At 40.6% G+C, this 17,015-nt stretch overlaps 3 protein-coding genes across 4 annotated transcripts; 1 reads left to right on the plus strand and 2 right to left on the minus strand.

Annotated features, from left to right (window-relative positions):
* Window positions 1-13: 13 nt before the first annotated feature.
* On the plus strand, window positions 14-2,176 carry LOC117210037 (methionine aminopeptidase 1). Its single transcript, XM_033452627.1, has 6 exons — window positions 14-281; window positions 583-634; window positions 785-1,023; window positions 1,203-1,425; window positions 1,499-1,774; window positions 1,845-2,176. Exons 1-6 carry the CDS (start codon window positions 171-173, stop codon window positions 2,075-2,077), a joined length of 1,134 nt encoding a protein of 377 aa, XP_033308518.1. The 5' UTR covers window positions 14-170; the 3' UTR covers window positions 2,078-2,176.
* A 480-nt stretch (window positions 2,177-2,656) lies between these two features.
* LOC117210032 (putative uncharacterized protein DDB_G0271606) lies at window positions 2,657-7,959 on the minus strand. 2 transcript variants are annotated; one of them, XM_033452618.1, is made up of 5 exons: window positions 7,759-7,959; window positions 5,399-5,613; window positions 4,977-5,320; window positions 4,140-4,625; window positions 2,657-3,810 (listed from the first exon to the last, which is right to left on the minus strand). In XM_033452618.1, exons 1-5 carry the CDS (start codon window positions 7,762-7,764, stop codon window positions 2,816-2,818), a joined length of 2,046 nt encoding a protein of 681 aa, XP_033308509.1. In that variant the 5' UTR covers window positions 7,765-7,959; the 3' UTR covers window positions 2,657-2,815. The 2 variants fall into 2 exon arrangements, with proteins under 2 accessions (XP_033308509.1, XP_033308508.1); XM_033452617.1 differs by lacking the exon at window positions 7,759-7,959 and having other exon boundaries at window positions 5,399-5,797.
* A 2,650-nt stretch (window positions 7,960-10,609) lies between these two features.
* On the minus strand, window positions 10,610-16,748 carry LOC117210336. Its single transcript, XM_033453277.1, has 6 exons — window positions 16,674-16,748; window positions 15,814-16,509; window positions 14,299-14,563; window positions 13,665-13,766; window positions 11,250-11,993; window positions 10,610-10,694 (listed from the first exon to the last, which is right to left on the minus strand). The coding sequence occupies exons 1-5, from the start codon at window positions 16,746-16,748 to the stop codon at window positions 11,269-11,271; spliced, it is 1,863 nt and encodes a 620-aa protein (XP_033309168.1). The 3' UTR covers window positions 10,610-10,694; window positions 11,250-11,268.
* Between the last annotated feature and the right edge of the window lie 267 nt (window positions 16,749-17,015).

Below are 17,015 nucleotides of genomic sequence, written 5' to 3' on the forward strand. Positions count from 1 at the left end.
AAATAAGCCTCGTTTGTGTTAGAAGCAGTTAGAAGTTTCGTCATCCATGATGAATTAACAAGTAAATCCATCGGTAAAACAGTACAGTACGTCTCGAATTACTTCTTGCCGTTTGTGTCGTATTCGTCGAGTCACGTCACACATAGTTTCCGAAGAAAATTTCAACGAAAATGGCATTCGCTTGTGGTACATGTGAAACACCGGGCTGTAAAACTATAGCCAGCCTCCAATGTCCAACTTGCCTGAAAATTGGGATACAGGGCTCTTATTTCTGTACTCAGGTAAGCACCACCTTATATATTTGAAGGTTAGTTCAAGAGATAAATACCAGGTATTTAAATATACCTCGTATGGTATTAATTAATAATAATTAAGATCATGTACATTTTATTTTTGAAACGACTATAGTATCATTCTTAGTATATAAGTATCGTTGTTAATATATTTTCGTAAGAAAATGAATAAATATCGTGTTTTAATGATGTACGTTTATAAAAGATCTTTCGAGCGTTTCTCTAGATATTTTTGTTTATTTATTATGATACTTTTTTATCATTTTAATATGTTCACATTTTGTTGCAGGATTGTTTTAAACGAAGCTGGAAAACACACAAAGTCATTCATCAATTGGCGAGTGAGTTTAGCAATTACCAATTACGTAAAGTGTAGATGTACTAATGCAAGATAAATTTATAATTATAAGCTAGAAAAATGTATATTTTATCAAATATATATACGTATTTAAATGATCGCGTTTAAAGTGCAAAAATACTGTTTCTAATAGAAGGAATAGGTGGAGATAAATCTTCGAACGAGTATAACCCATGGCCTTTCTATCATTATACCGGTAAATTACGTCCTTATAAGAGAGAACCTCGTCGGGAAGTACCCGAACATATCAAACGTCCAGATTATGCTACACATCCAACTGGTTTGTCTGTAAGCGAGCAATCGGTACGAGGTTCTGCGCAAATAAAAATCCTTGATGACGAGGAAATCGAGGGCATGCGAGTAGCTTGTAAGGTACAACGATTATTAAAAATATTAAAATATCTTTTTTATTACGTTGATTGACGACTACTCCGATTGGAGTGATCGCGTTAATTTTTTATACTTAGAAAATGTTCTTACTAATTTTATACAAACATATTTTTATTTTCTTTTAATGAAGAAGAGAACATAAATGAGAATTACTCCTATAGCTTGGACGAGAAGTCTTGGACGAGGCTGCGCGTGCTTGTGATGTAGGTGTTACTACAGCGGAGATAGACAGAGCAGTTCACGAAGCTTGTATCGAAAGAGACTGCTATCCATCTCCGCTGAATTATTATCAATTCCCAGCTAGTTGTTGCACTTCTGTTAACGAAGTGATATGCCATGGTATTCCCGATACTAGGCCGCTTGAAGATGGAGATATTTGCAATGGTATTATAATGATATCTTTTTAAATACGGACTTAATAGAAGCACGATAACATTATAATTCTCGTTTCTTACAGTTGATGTAACTGTATATCATAATGGATTTCATGGTGACTTAAATGAGACGTTTCTAGTCGGTAGTGTAAAACCCGAAGTGAAAAAATTAGTTGAAGTTACCTACGAGTGTTTATCGAAAGCTATAGATATCGTACGGCCTGGTGAAAAGTATAGGGAAATTGGAAATATTATTCAGAAACATGCACAAGCGCATGGATTCAGCGTAGTACGTAGTTATTGCGGCCATGGAATTCATCGTTTATTCCACACTGCGCCAAGCGTACCTCATTATGCGAGTAAATATCCTGCTTATAATTGACGCTTTAAATCAACTGTTTTAGCTTAACTCGTTTTTGTTTTGTTTAGAAAACAAGGCAGTAGGTGTTATGAAACCGGGACACTGTTTTACTATAGAACCAATGATATCTCAAGGTACATGGAGAGACGAAATGTGGCCTGATACTTGGACAGCAGTTACCGCGGATGGTCAATGGTCGGCACAATTCGAACACACGCTATTAGTTACCGAAACTGGTTGCGACATTCTTACGAAACGACTCGCAAATGATGGCAAGCCGTGGTTTATGGATCGGTCATAGTAGTATTCTATCGTAAATTACCGCCAGTTTATGTCATCTCAAGTTTTGTGAATACGCAATCACTATACTGCTTAAAAAATCTTTGTAATTTTATTCGTGCGAGATTTGTTTTACTTTCTTCAGGATTGAATCCCCTTTCTCGTAAGTACTGTTAGTATGATAGTATTAAATCCGGTATTTTTTACTGTATGCCTGTTCTATTGGCTAATTTTGTAAAAATGAAAAGACGAGACGAGATGATCGAAAAGATAGAATATCTGTAGATTTTCGTTTGTAACCAAAATGACTCATGTACCATATATTGGATAGATTACCTCAATGATACATATGTACATATATATAAGTGTAATTCAGATTGGTGATGCGCAATAATTGAAATAAAATATTGATTCTTTAAATCAATGGCAATATCTTTTGTCCATTTTTTTACAACGAAGTACGAGTACATCGACAATAAATAACATTAAATAAATTACTATCCTTCACGCGACTGTTTTCAATGTATCGTCGACGAAAATTTAATAAATATTCTAATTATAACCACAAATCGTAATCTCAAAGAAGAAAGTTTCGTCGGCGTACCTTGTAAAAACAGTATAAAATTTCCCTCTTTATGAGAAACCCTATTCATTGTCTAAATTACACAGAAATCCCCGTAAAGATAAGTCTGATCGATAAATAGAACTGTAATAAATATTTTCGTCCAACTATATATACAAAATGATTCGCAAGAAAATGTTATACTGCGCTCTTAGGATTCAAACGCGATCCAAATTCAGCGTTCGATCGATCATAAGACGTTCTTCCGTCGAACGACCCGTTTGCCTGCGAATTTCCAGCATCCGCTTCGTCGTTTTCGTACTCGTACTCGACTTCTGTATTTTCTTTCGGTTCGTCGTTCTGTATCTCGGTATTGCTATAATCATTTTCATCCGGCACCATAATTCTCAATGGTCTTTTATTGCTATACGGATTTTGTCGTTGACGTTGCTGTTGTTGTTGCTGTTGTCTGTCGTATTCTTTCTGCCGTTCCTCGTATTGTTGCAGCTGTTGTTCGTGTTCTTTTTGTCGTTGTTTCTGTCGATTCTGAACTCGATCTTGATAATAATTCTGATCATAATGACCGTCGTCGTTGATTTGCTCGTTCGTTTTGTATTCTTCGTTCTTGTGATTAGGAGGCATAGTTTCATCGGTCTGTACATTTTCCTGCTGTTGTTGTTGTTGTTGTTGTTGTTGTTGCTGTTGTTGTTGCTTTCGCAATTGCCCTATCAATTGACTGTTAACGTTTCCAGCAGCTGCCAGAGCTGCTAATTTTTCTGCAGCCTCTCGATTAGGCAGCGTCGTGTAAAATTGCGTGGACATTGCATCGTTGTTAGCCACTTTGTTAAAGTACGTCGTCTGATCCTTTTGATTGTTGGTTTGCTCGTATTCGATGTTATTTTCCAATTGTTCGTTTCCATCGGCGATATAAGCGAGATCCTCGTTCTGTTGCAGGCCAGCGTTCTCTTCCTCGTTCAGAGGTGACTCCGGTTCTACGTTGTAATTCGTATTGACCCTGCCAGCAGCGTAATCTTGGTTGAATAAGACCTGCTGTTGTTGTTGCTCCTTGTTATCTTGCTCGTCGTAATTGAACGATTGCATCTGGGGCTGCGAGAAACCAGTTACGCCGGTAGGCTGGAAGAATTGACCGAGTTGCTGCTGAAGTATGTGTTGCTGAAGTTGTGGCTGTTGACCTGGAATCACCATCGTTTCGATTTATCTTGTTATCTGAACGATGCGCTTCGGCCAAATCGATGTACGATATAGATAAAGGATAGCGCATGCGATCTGTCAGATTTTCTATTTCTCTTTACTATACCATTTCTCGCGTTTTGAAAAAGAAGAGGCCACTTTCTCCAACGTATTCTAATTTAATTTGCGGTAACGCAAGATTTATGTTAACGATACGTAAAACCTTTATTTCTCCATTTAATCGCAACGAAGAGGAAAAGAAACAAGATTTACTGGACTTTGGACTGTAAAAGTGACGCTAAAAAAGAGATATCGTGGATGAGAATCATACCTGTTTGATACTGCTCTGGCATTTTTTGGGGAAAGCTGTTTAGAAGGTCGTAAAGTTGAGTGGCCGAGAGCGGAGGACCAGCTGGTGCCGGATGACCAACGTGTAGATCAGGAATTTGTTGATTTATGATGTAAGGTGTCTGAGCAGCGGTACCAGGGAAACCAACGTGAAGAGAACTGTGAAGATTCGTTTGCATAGGTAAGTTGGGCTGTCCGAGTTGAATGTTCGTTCCGATAAGACCTATATTCGAAGCTGGATGATTATTCAAGTAAACATCGTTCGTTTGTAAGTCAGGATTCACTAATGTCGAAAGTGTTGCAAATTCCGGGGGCAAGAACGTTGGCAGAACAGTTTGATACTCTTTCTGACTGATATCGTTACTTTCGGTCACTTCGTACTGGTGTTGCACCGGTGTCGGACTGGTTACAGTCTTCTGGGGTGTCAAACTCGTGATGGTCGCAAGATCGAAATTAGGCAACAAGGAACCTACAAAGAGAACACGATTGAAAAAGAAAAAGTTAGAAGAGATAAAAATACATTTTTCAGACAGACTTCGATATTATTTAACGCTATTTAAATACGATATTTAATGCTAGAATTTCAATCCACTCGTAATGCGTAAACTTGGAAAAATACTATGCATCGATAACAATTAACGTATACGTATATCGTGTATACTACGATCGTGTTTCTTTTTCGATAAAGACTAATCAATATCGTTTCTAGTAATCGACAAAATGAAAAATCTCAGATCCGTTCGTTTTGCCAAGCGTTTGGTTAGCGGATTTCCATTGTTTAACTGCTAAAACGTTGAAGCTGAAAATAACGTAAACCAACCGTGTGGATTAACTTTGTAGGTAGGATCGGTTGCCTGTTGACGCCGAGACGTCTCGTCTGCGTTCGCTTCGCTATTGAAAGGCTTGTCCATGGGACTGAGATTCGGCGCAGGAATTGTATGAATCGGTCCTTTGTCGTCGTCGATGCCACCCCTGTGTGTCGGTGGTAAAACAGCGGCTTCCGGCCTGTACTCCGGACTATATTCCGGCATTTTGTTCACGGCATGGAACTCCTTAACAGGTGGACGTTGCGGAAGAACCGCGTGATTATTTAGAGGAGCTCTTATCGGCATTTGATTCTTCCAAATGGTTGGTGGCACGTTGAACATCGGTGGTCTGCGAATTCTTGAATAAAAGAACAAATCGGAAAAAAGTCACGTTCGATGAAGTAACCAGGTGTTCGATGAAATTTCCGACATTCACCTATAATTAGGCGGTTTCTGGGACATTCGTTTGGGCGGGAAGTTTCCATTTATGTGCATCGTGTTGCCCACGGAGATTCTATGGGCGATCGGCCATGATTTCTTGAACATCAGTTTAGGAGGCTGCGGAGGCGATAACTGGGGCCTTCTGATCTTGTACCTGGCCTCGACAAGGCAGACACACACGACCAACAAACAGCACAGCCAATTCGTCGTCTGGAATTTGGTTAACAGAGCGCGCCCGTTATATGTATTCCATGGGAAACAAAAAATTGGCAGTCGACCAGTTGTCATCGTAAAAGGTAAGTGGGTCTTCTTCTCTTATCAATATTTATCATCTATATCCTCTATTCTACGCAGGTTTTTCGTTAAAGAAATTCAACGTTCCATTTAATTTTCATGTACGTAGGTCATATGGATGTTTGCTGTTTCACTAAAGTTTCAAGATATTATTTTTTGAGAATTTATTAGGATCGGGAAAGCGGACGCGTTAAAACCGGAAGTCCAGGCCACTCTTACGGTATTCGCATATCAACACGTGCACTTAGTTTCATTCTTCGCGGTTATGGTACGGGTAGAGTCAACGCGTGCGATGTAATACGAGCCAGTGATCCTCAAATATTCTTCGATAAAAGACGACAAGATTTCTTCGCTTTTCTTGAATTACCAGGTATATTAGAGCGAGCGATTAGCATGTCGTTAAAACGAATCTAATACAGCAACGGCAATATGAAAAGTAATTTAAGCAGGTTCGATTCGACGTCAATCGGAGCTACGGCGAGAAAGGAAATCGCGTGTTTCGATTACTATTGCACGGCGATAAAATTGAATCGTTCGCTGAAATACGTTTGAAAGCAAGTGCTTTGGTATTCAACGCCAGCCGCTCAACTTGTTACGTCGAGCGTCGATTTGAACGGTCGTAACAATGACCGTGACAATGGTATCGTTAACCGATTACATCTATAGTTTGAGAGACGCTGGCACCGGCAATGAAACCGAAGAGAGAAGTGCCGCGAGTTGTTAGCGGACAAAGTGGGACGGTGTGCCACATCGACGTAGGAAAAGCGAGGGTAGTAAGAAGCTAAGAGAGCAGCGAGGTCGAAAAGAAAATAGCCGAGCATGGAAACGACGATGGTCCGGCTCGAATGGATTAGGAACGACGATGGTGGATGCAACCTGTTGCGTCGCGACCATTATACTTCGTTTTCGCTCGACTCGCGTTTCCGTTTGGTAATTTCGTTTGCCAAGCGCGCGTTATCGACGATGGAAGAAGATTCCGCGTGAATGGTTGAACACTCCTGTCTTTGTTCTTAACATCTGATTTACAACGTTACAACCGATAAATAGGAATCCACGAAGTAGTTTAATTCGACGAATGATCGACGATACTTCTGACAGGATATCGCGATGAAATAAAAATTGAGAGAGCTTAATTTTACACGCATCGATAATATTTAGAACGTCCGTGATTGGGTCGTAGTTTTTGTATAATTAGACGTCTTCCATATCTCGCGGTACTTTTTCAAAAGGAGAGGAGGGAAACGTTTTCTCGAAGATGAAGGAAGAAACGTATGGCTATTTCCCGTTAATGATAATAATCAGACATCGACCGAGTATCCTTTTTTTGTCATATAACGGAACTAGTTTCTACGTTGGGTAGACAGGCCTATTAACTTGATTTTTCAATCGTAGCGTAGTTACAAGCGCATACCTGTATATTCGTGCATCGTAATACAATGTGAAGGATACCGTGACATAACTAATGCTAGTGAAATTGGCAAAATTGTATAGCAATGGGAAGAGTTCTAGTTAATCGAAGAAAATTAATTCGCCTGTACGAAGGAAAATTGTTAAAGTGAATTATACGCTGATATACGTTCCGCGAATAAGAGATTATTCGACTACAGAATTCGTAAGTATAAAATACTCGTGTCTCATTTAATTACTATACTAGAAAATTATTTATTTTAACGTTAGAAGATTTTTAGAATTATTTCATTGTTTCATAGCTCGCGTTTCTTACAAATTCGAACAATATAATACACAAAGTTCATTTTTACAAAAGTTTCCATGCGAAAGTTAGGATAATCGTTAAGAAGAGTCTAATGTATATTTTTGTAATTTCAATCACAATCAGAAATGTCGATAAATCTCTTGAATTACAGACGATTCGATGTACGCGTAAACCAGGCTCGACTTCGACCAAAGGAAGTTACGTTGTTTTCGACGAAACCATCGAATCGTGCGAAATCGCTGTGTAGATTTTGTTGCTGTTAATCCGAAGATGAAGTTTCTTCAAGAACAAGATACTAGAGAAAATATTGGTAAACAATAACGATGCTAAAAAGCCTGACGTCTTACCTTCATTGTTTCGCCTTCCGAGCAAGAAGTTCCTCGAACGAAGAAATGACAATTTTCAGATTTATCACCTGCGCAACTTGGCGTTCTCACTGGAAGGAAAAGACGGGAAAACGATAAAAAATATGAGAAGAATATGCCGGAAGTTACGGCCACAAATAATCGAACACGAGTTAACGCGCGCGATGATTGGACATTGAGGGAGCACTGTGTGTTCTGCACGCAATTAGGTCATTGTCCTTCATTTATACTCGCAACCGGCGAACGTATCATCGAAGGCCGAAACGCTGTGCCTCCTACCTTACTCTGACGGATAACAGCTGCTTCGAAATGCGGAACGTAACCGGGAAAAGTCATGGGTTCCACGAAATTCACAAGAATTCCCAATTCTGCGTTTGTTCGTTCTGCATGTGCAACGGAAGCGCGTTAAGCGAATGTCAGTTAATCGTATCACGTAAGTAAATATCTATAATCGTCCCTACAACGTTTCTCCAATTAACCGAGTCTACGATTGTGTTAAAGTAACGAAAACATCGTGAATATTTTACATTTTAATCCTTTTGAATTTTCTAATGGAAATTATTTCCTGTATTGCTCGTGTTTCACTTAACCGTTCTTCGACTCTGCTCGTTTCTAGATCTTCGTACACCGTACGCTTCGATTCTGCAAAACTTTCCCGAATTAAATAATTCATGCTTCAGCCACCTGTTCTTCTCTGAAACTCTGACATTTTCGATAGATTTCTCGCTCTCTTTCATCTTACGTTCCTTTCTCCCGTGTTTCTTCCTACTAAACTAAAGCGATACGCTCAACGTCAACGTCTCTCCGAAACGGTACTTCGTTGGAGCCGCTTTTAGAAAAGAAAAAAAGAAGAAAATGAGCATACCGAACGGAGGATCTTCGTCTCCGTTCAATTGCACGCCGATCAATTTCCAACAATAGTTTGTTAAACATCGTTCCTACAGATAGCTGGAATTGCACGCTCGTTTCGATCATTTGTCAGGTATGTGTTTAAACGTTTACACGGAGAACGAGATGGAACGTTTCAATGGCAGATTGTATTTTATTAAATGCACTACGATGGATGGAAGAAGAATTCGATGGCAGGAAAGTCGATTTACGAGTGTACCAGGGGCCCTTTGCCAGTCGGCAGATGGGCAGAGTGATCGAAGACCGGTTAAACGCCGTTTCTCTCCATATCCTGCTACTGGATTCCCTCGTGAGGATACAGCTGTGTGCGTGGATACGCGCGGACCAACGTGTGTGATCCAGTGACCCACTATATTCATCGGTGCTACGTGAGTTTATGACTAAAATTATGCGACCGTGCCATTCAATCATTTTCACGACCAACTGGAAACTTTTGCGTTGCTTTGGGCATTTTCGTGCCATTTCTTTGGTCGCGTAACAACGACGAAGTCGCTGCAAACGGATCTTTCCGTAAAAATCATAAATCTTTGAACTTGTGGCATTTCCATATTTTTTTGTTAATACTTCGTTTCTGTTCCACGTGATCGTTTCTCCTTTTCTTTTTTCGTTTTCTTCTCTGTATTTATTTTTGAAATCATAGAAACATAATGCGAAGATATCTCGTTCCTCGATGTGATTTATCGATAATGAAAAAATATGTTAGGCAATTTCGTGTGTTTTGTCAGTTGAGCGAGCGATCGGAATAAAAACGTAACAGGCATTGACGTTTTATAGCGATGTTTCAGCCGTTCGATATCTTTCAGCAATGTATTTGGAAAGAGCTGGTGTTATTCAGGATTGAAGGTTCATTGCACTCGATAGGAAGCATTGATGAAAGGAGATCGAGGCTGGATGTTGGTTCAGACGTTTTATTTCCCGATTGTCGTTCGTTGCTCCTCGTATTCGTTTGCACGTGATAATGTGAGAATAAAGTAACGCATCTTCCAACACAGTATCGGTACGTATCGATTAATCATAAGAATAATGCTTCTTTTAATAAATAAATATTACGAATGAAATTGAAGTTAGTTTATTAAATTACCAACGATAACAATAGCGAATAATAAAAATCAAAGGATAACAATAACAACAAATATTTATTCAAACTCGATGGTTCACTTGCGAAACTGTACATACACCATAAAAGACTAATTAAAACAAGGCCAAGTCGTAGAGAGCGTAATAAAAATACTACGATGCCTATAATTACTAATTCTAACGAGTGTTAGGAGAAAAGGAAGGGAGAATAAAGTAGTTAATCGTATTATTATGGCCTCCTTCGCTGCATGAAAATCGGCATCAGCGTTACCCGAGCTACATTTGCATTTATACGCATAATGAATCGTTATAAACTTTCATACAGCACGCTCGCCTTCTTAACGATCGGCAATCGACGAAAACCAGATGCAACAGTCGTATTTATCACGGTAGAACAGTCGTATTTATCACGGCGATCATGCGAAAAGAGCGCACATCGCACGGCTCATTGCCGATTCAACGCGTATCACAAGATAAAATCAACTACAAAGTACGTTAGCTCGACTGTTGTCCATAATTGTCCCACGTTCGCCGTTCCCTCATTTGCATGTCGGACAGCTTTCTTTTTTCTACGATGATTCCGTGAGGATTCGTCTTCGAATAACTTCGATCGAATCCATGAAATTTCTAGGTTTTCTTTTACGACGATAACGAGGCGAAAGCCGAAACTCGGACGAACACGCTCACACACGCGCCAACACACGTACGCATACATATTCGTATGTAGGTAAATTGTCTCTGGCTAACATTCCTCCTTCCTGGATCGGTCCTTCGGGAACAATTTTACGAATTTCCCTCGGCGATATTACGTACACCGAATTTCCTTGCACTCGCTATAGTTTTCAATCCCAACGCGAATGCCTGGCTTCTTTAGCATCTGTGATATCTTTCGAATCCATCGACGACCGGGTAGTACGAATAGGAGTAGACCACTGTAACAGAAAGTATCGGAAGGGAATTATAATTATATTTGCAAATTATAAAATATAAAAATAGCGTGCATCTGACTGTAGAAGGCGAACTGGAGAAAAAGCGATAGAACTATTCAGGATGACAGAAGAGCCAGGTTCTCTGGATGCTGAGTATCGTATCACGCTGAGCTTGCGTAGGTCCGAGTAACGAAATGCGGAGTAGAATATGGACGATAAGGTAGACTATAGGTGACGCAAGATACACGTAGCTCGCGTCCAATTAGCTACTATACTTACAGCTGCTATTCATGACAGTAATCGAATCTTTGCCTGGTGTATGTTCTTAGGTATATCAGGAATTAAACAGGACACAGAAGACGTGGCGAAGTCTCGATAAGTCGCGAAAGAAAATTAGAAAGATCACCACGCCTACGATCGAACGACTGAGAACTCGCAGACTCCGGTCTCTCGTCAGCTGCTGCGACCCGGCACGAACAATCTCAGCAACGTCAGATCCTGGTGAGATGGCTTCGCGTGATGGAGGATATTCACGAGGTATAACGCGATTCCAATTACCTGCGACTATTCTTCGGCTCTAGCCTCGTTGCAGTCTCATACGTTGCGCGATCTCGCTGACGGACCTTCTCCTCTGCGAGCTGCTTCTTCTTCGATACAAGCCATGAAGATTGAAATTAGCGTACGGCTGAAGCAATCCCTGATTTTGCCAATACGGCGACGAGACACGCGGATTCCACAGTGGTATCTTCAATGGTCCTTGCAGCGGATAAGAGTACGGCAGCAATGGCAAATTCTGCAAGTTCGTATGCGGCTGCAACTTGGGCAACTCCGCGGATATTTTAATCGACTCTATTTTCTGTGGGTCTGTGTCGATCGACAAGCTCGAGTACACGGACAGATCGTTGCCGTTGTTCGTACCTCCGTTTAAAATCTGCAAGTTGCCTTTATCTGGAAGAGAGTATCGAATGTGTATCGGTGGATATTCGACGCTCTGTTGAATAGACAGCGGACCAGAAGCGAGAGAAGCGTAGTCGAGTCCTTTAACGTGATCGTAGCCGGACAACGGCGGTACTGAATTTGAATTCACGTTGTGATCGTGTTGATTAAAATTTTGATAGCTGTTTGCATTTCCTAACACGGTGTTTTCGATGTCTTCGTGGGGCAGTTCCGGTGGTGGGCCGTAGTAATTGTCCTCCGAGTGTGCTACCGCAGGTTTTTCGGCGTCCACGTCCACTGTGTGGTGATCGTAACCGTAATCGTCCGGTTTCGTTGGTTTCACGATTAGAAGGCCCGCCTGGGCAACTGTAAATGTAACGTCTGTCAGTCTTGTCTGAACGATAATCCTTCGTTTCATGAAGTTATGATAAATTCGTTAGATTCTTATCGACAAACCGTCGAATATTAGATACGCTCAACCACATTCCATTGTATTAATAATCGCTACTTTTAAGCGTTAATAAGTACCTTTTTTTTATCGATAAACGTTCGTTTTCTTTTAATCGAAGTTCATGAAACGAAAAGTTAATCCGTTTAGTTGTTACCATGTAGCCGATCGTATGTACAAGTGTATTAGTAGGCACACTTTCTGTACAACTTTATCGATTTATAGGCTCGATCATTTTGTAATAAATCATTTTATCGACGTATTAAATCGTCAGTCAACGAATAAATTCGCAAATCTCGATTAGTCCTGCGACGTTACACCTACATACAATCCTGCTAGTTACATACACACACACACACACACACGGTAGAACAGCCTAACGATGAAAAGCATAATTTTGCTCGCATGACATCATGACACTTGAAATGAAGTCCAGATATGCCAGATAGTTTTGGTCTTCCCATGCTAGAAAATGACTAGAAAGCGTAAATTACAAAGAGCTAGTACCGTTTAGAAATGGATGAAACAGAAACCGGTGAGAATACAGTACCCTATTATAATATTCCAGGATTAATACAACTTGTTTAAATACAAACTGGCAAACCTGTTTCGCACAAGCATCCTATCGAAAGGATCGATGATCTTGTTGGGAGAAAGTCGTGTTAACGGTGTGGTATATCGAAAGGTTCAGAGCGAAAGTAGATTAACTTGGAATTTTGAAGATCACCGAAGAAAGAATCGTTCTCACGGAAGAGGCTAATTATTACGGGTGTCTCAAAGAGACCGTAGTCGTAGAAACGTGACACGTAGTAAAGAAGCGCGTTACGATTGAGGAAGAATTCACAGTGGTGGGACCTGTGTTTAAAGCGCCGAATATGTACAGGGTGTTCCCGATTTAAATGTCAAGCTTTCGCGTATCGATAAACTAGCAAAGAAGAAGCAAAAATACTTTCGTTCTTTCGTTTATTTATTTGCTTATTCGCGTATAATAATTTTGAAACGGAAAACTTCTTCGTTTCTTTGTCGAGATTTTCTCAAAAAAAAAAAAAAAAAAAGGACGGAGCAAAAACGAGCAAGTGTTGAATCGAATGGATGAAATTGAAATTGCGAACACCCTGTATAACGAACGGCTGCGGAATTCAACATACCACTACGGGAATTCTTCCGCAGCCCATCTCTCTTCTTCGCTTTCCTCGTGCTCGTACACGGAGGAAAGTTCCGTAGATTAGGATCTCATTTGAAAGCGAAGATCGCTCTTACTTTCTTTATTCCAAAACGCGTAACAGTGTTCTCCAGAGATTCTACGCCTCTCACCGAATTCTTTTCACAAGCATACAGGAACACCCTTACATATATAACGTACGCGTGTATATACATGGAGCGCATCATACGTTCGAATCAAGAATATAAGCGCATTTCGAGTTAACGAGTTAACGTTGCTGTGTGGAATCGCAAATTGCATTACGATCAAATGCAATGCCTTTGCAAATGGAACTTTAGAAAAGTAAGAGGCTATTAGCGTATTAGTATCGATGCTGCGGTGTTAATAACGTGTTTCAATGATCGTTATTCACATCGAGAAACCTTACCATCCGAGGATGAGTCATAATTTCCGTTTTCCTGATACTCGTCATGAGGTTCGCCATATTCCTCGATACTGGGCGGTGGTCCGTCGTAACTTTCTTCGTGACCTGTTCCGTTTCATTCCACTTTTAATTTCCAATTATCCTTAAGCTGACGTGTATATCAAATGAAAGTAATTTCACGACTTGTGACAGCGAACTGCTCCGTAAATTATATATACTAGATATACAGGGCGGTTGGTAACTGGTGGTACAAGCGGAAAGGGGATGATCCTACGAAAATATAGAATATAGAAATATAGAATAAAAATTTGTCGTTCGAGGCTTTGTTTTCGAGAAAATCGATTTTGAATTTTCGCCCGGTACGCGCCCACTTTATCGCGTCTCGTTATAACGGATCTCACTGTAGATCGTTGTCTGGATGGAAAAATTAAGAAAAATTTTTATTCTATATTTTCGACTTCTTTCCGCCTGTACCACCAGTTACCAACCACCCTGTATATAATATTATTAAACTATATATCGTAAGTCAGAGACAGACAGAAAATTATTCGTTATCTGTGTGTTATTGATCATCAAGTTGCCAACACGAGAATGTTACACGTTAAGCGATGAGAGTTGAAATTAGAGAAACACTCACCACCTTCCGGAGGATGATCGTACAAGTATGCGGGATGAGGCTGAGGAGGATGCACGGCGCTCTTGACGATATTACGACCCAAGGTCGTGATAGCATCCCCGGTTTTAGTGATAATTTTGCTCTTGGCCGCGACAAGGTAAGCGCCCCCTTTCAGTAGCTGACCTTTCAAAGCAATCACACCGCCACTTACGGCTTTTACGGCTTGCATTAACGTGGTAATGATCGCCTTTTTGAAGTCCCACATGTCGAACGCCTTATCGTTGTACTATCATAGAAAAATTCCATTAACAAGGCACGTGTTGCGCAAATTAATCTGTACTTTATTGAGTATTATATATTGCACGATACAGCTGGGATTATTATAAGAATGCCTCTATATTAATATTAATATAAGAACTATAACTAACGCGAACTATCTGTGTCACATTTTTCACACAACCGGTGTTCCTTGTTCCATGTTCTATTTAATATATAAAAAATGCGCGCTGCAACATTTTCAAATTACAATTCGACGTTCTTTGGAGATTCGGACGATTTCCTTAATCGTTGCTTCTATGTTGCAAATCAAACTCAATCACGACAGGTTCGAACGATCGGCGATGACATGTTACGGTCGACCTGTTTCACTCAACGTCGATTATACGAACATCGTAATTTCACGATGGAAATTGCAAATTTCTATGCGGCTTGGTACTCGCGAATCGACTAATTGTGAAATGGTGTTGCGCTCGTTTGTAACAAACTTTTGTAGATCGTATAAAAAGAATGAAAGTTTCGCGATACCCATTATATACTCGGAAGAATTTCATTCGACAACGATTCCTAATTGACACGTTTCCTATTTCCATCGTGAAATTCTTTCAGCGTGAAATATTTTCTACGATTAGCTAAGGGGCGTGCTAAGACAAGAGCCAGCTAAACATTTCCCTCCTTAATTGCAACCTGAACGACCCACATAATGATTCCTTTTTCGTGCAGCTAATGTACCGATATAATCGTTTGTACTAATGTTTCTACATCTGTCATTCTATTCTACTTCGTTTTCGCCAAAAAACGACTGAGCGTTCGATCATAGCTCACGGGTTCGTTTAAAGAAAGCTCCATAGATTTCGGAATTTCTTTCCTTCTTTTTTTCGTCGAATCAAACCGTTGTCATATCGAAACACAAACGAACTTTCTACGCAGATGAATTCACTTTCACCTGAAGCTAATTACGTAAAATTCGCTATAAAGGCAACGAAGGCCTTCATAATCTCGTTTCCAAATACCAGCATTGCTGATATCCGCTCGTTCCGTTATTTATGCGCATACATCAACTTCCGCCAGCGTGTAATTCGTTTGGAATTTTTCACGAACGAAGCATTTCCTCCGATATAGAACTGAAAACTTCATTTTCATTGCCCGCCAATGTGTGGCAATCGACAGCGATCCATCTCATAGAAAATTAATCGCGATCGCGTATCTCAATCGAACCCGCTCGTTTTAATTTTAACTTGCCAATGTCTATATAGTTACCGAGTAAACTTGTCCATATTCTGGTTTCGGCTTTGGTTTATCGTCGCTCGACGACGAACTCGAATGGGCACTCGTCTGGGAACTCTGCGCCGAGATCGAGGAAGATCCTTTCGAAGCGCTGCTGGACGCGCTCACGAGGCCACTGATTATACCTTTGGCTATGCCACCGATCAGGCTGCCAGATCCTTTTAGAATCGATCCAGAATCAGATCCAGACGATTCTGAATTTCCTTCGTCGTGCTCTCCGTATGTATTATGCCCGTATCCTGTGTACTCGTGCGTGTATCCGTCTGGTGGCGATTCGTATCCATCACGGTCGTATATCTCGCGTTTTGATCCTGATCGCTTTATCCTATCTTGCATGAACGTCGCGTATTTCTGGTTTGCCAGCATCTCGATCATAGCTCGATTCCCGCCAACACGATCTATCACGTCTCTCTGTAGATTTTCTGGAAGAAGTCGATAGATCTCCAAGATTTGTTGGTCGCTGAGTTTGTTAATTGCCGGATCGTTGGCCGCATTTTCCAGCATCTGCCACTGTTCGTCCATTGTCCCTTGGTCTGTCGATGTTCTTCGATAGGGGGCTAATCGCTCGAGCTGCGCTGATGCACGTGCTCGCAACGATTTTTCGTTCGAGGCTGTGCTTTCCGATAGACCGACGACGATCGAACAGCCGACAGTGAACAGCCACAGTAACTGAAATTCATTGGAACGTGATTATCGATATTGTTTTATCGTTTTTAACTCATTCGAAGCCGATGGCCATTCGAGTCGATCGTTTATGCTTAGGAAACAAGTTTCGAATGAGTTAAAAGACAATTAGAACGCACGAAGGGTATTTAGGATTGCACTTGCTGTACTTGTTCGAGGATATTTCGACGGTATATTGGATCAATGGTATATGCAATGCCTAACAGGGCATCGCAGCGTAACATGTTAGTAAGTTTATAAATCAGTGAAACATGTAGCATTGGAACGTGAATGTGACAAGTAGAGCGGCTCTTGGTGAAAGTCATACGAAGACGCGTGTCTTAGACATATGTATATGTATGTGATTGCAGCGACGATCAACGATCTTGACGGAATTACTGGTTTCGCAAACTGTATCGAGAGAAAAAGAAACTAAGAAATTGACGACGAGTGTTGTCAATCAAATGCATGAAAAACCTCGATACAGATCGAAAGTCGATCTTCGATCGTCT

Source organism: Bombus bifarius, unplaced genomic scaffold (genome assembly GCF_011952205.1).
Source record: "Bombus bifarius isolate JDL3187 unplaced genomic scaffold, Bbif_JDL3187 scf7180000008199, whole genome shotgun sequence".
Classification (NCBI taxonomy): Eukaryota; Metazoa; Arthropoda; class Insecta; order Hymenoptera; family Apidae; genus Bombus; species Bombus bifarius.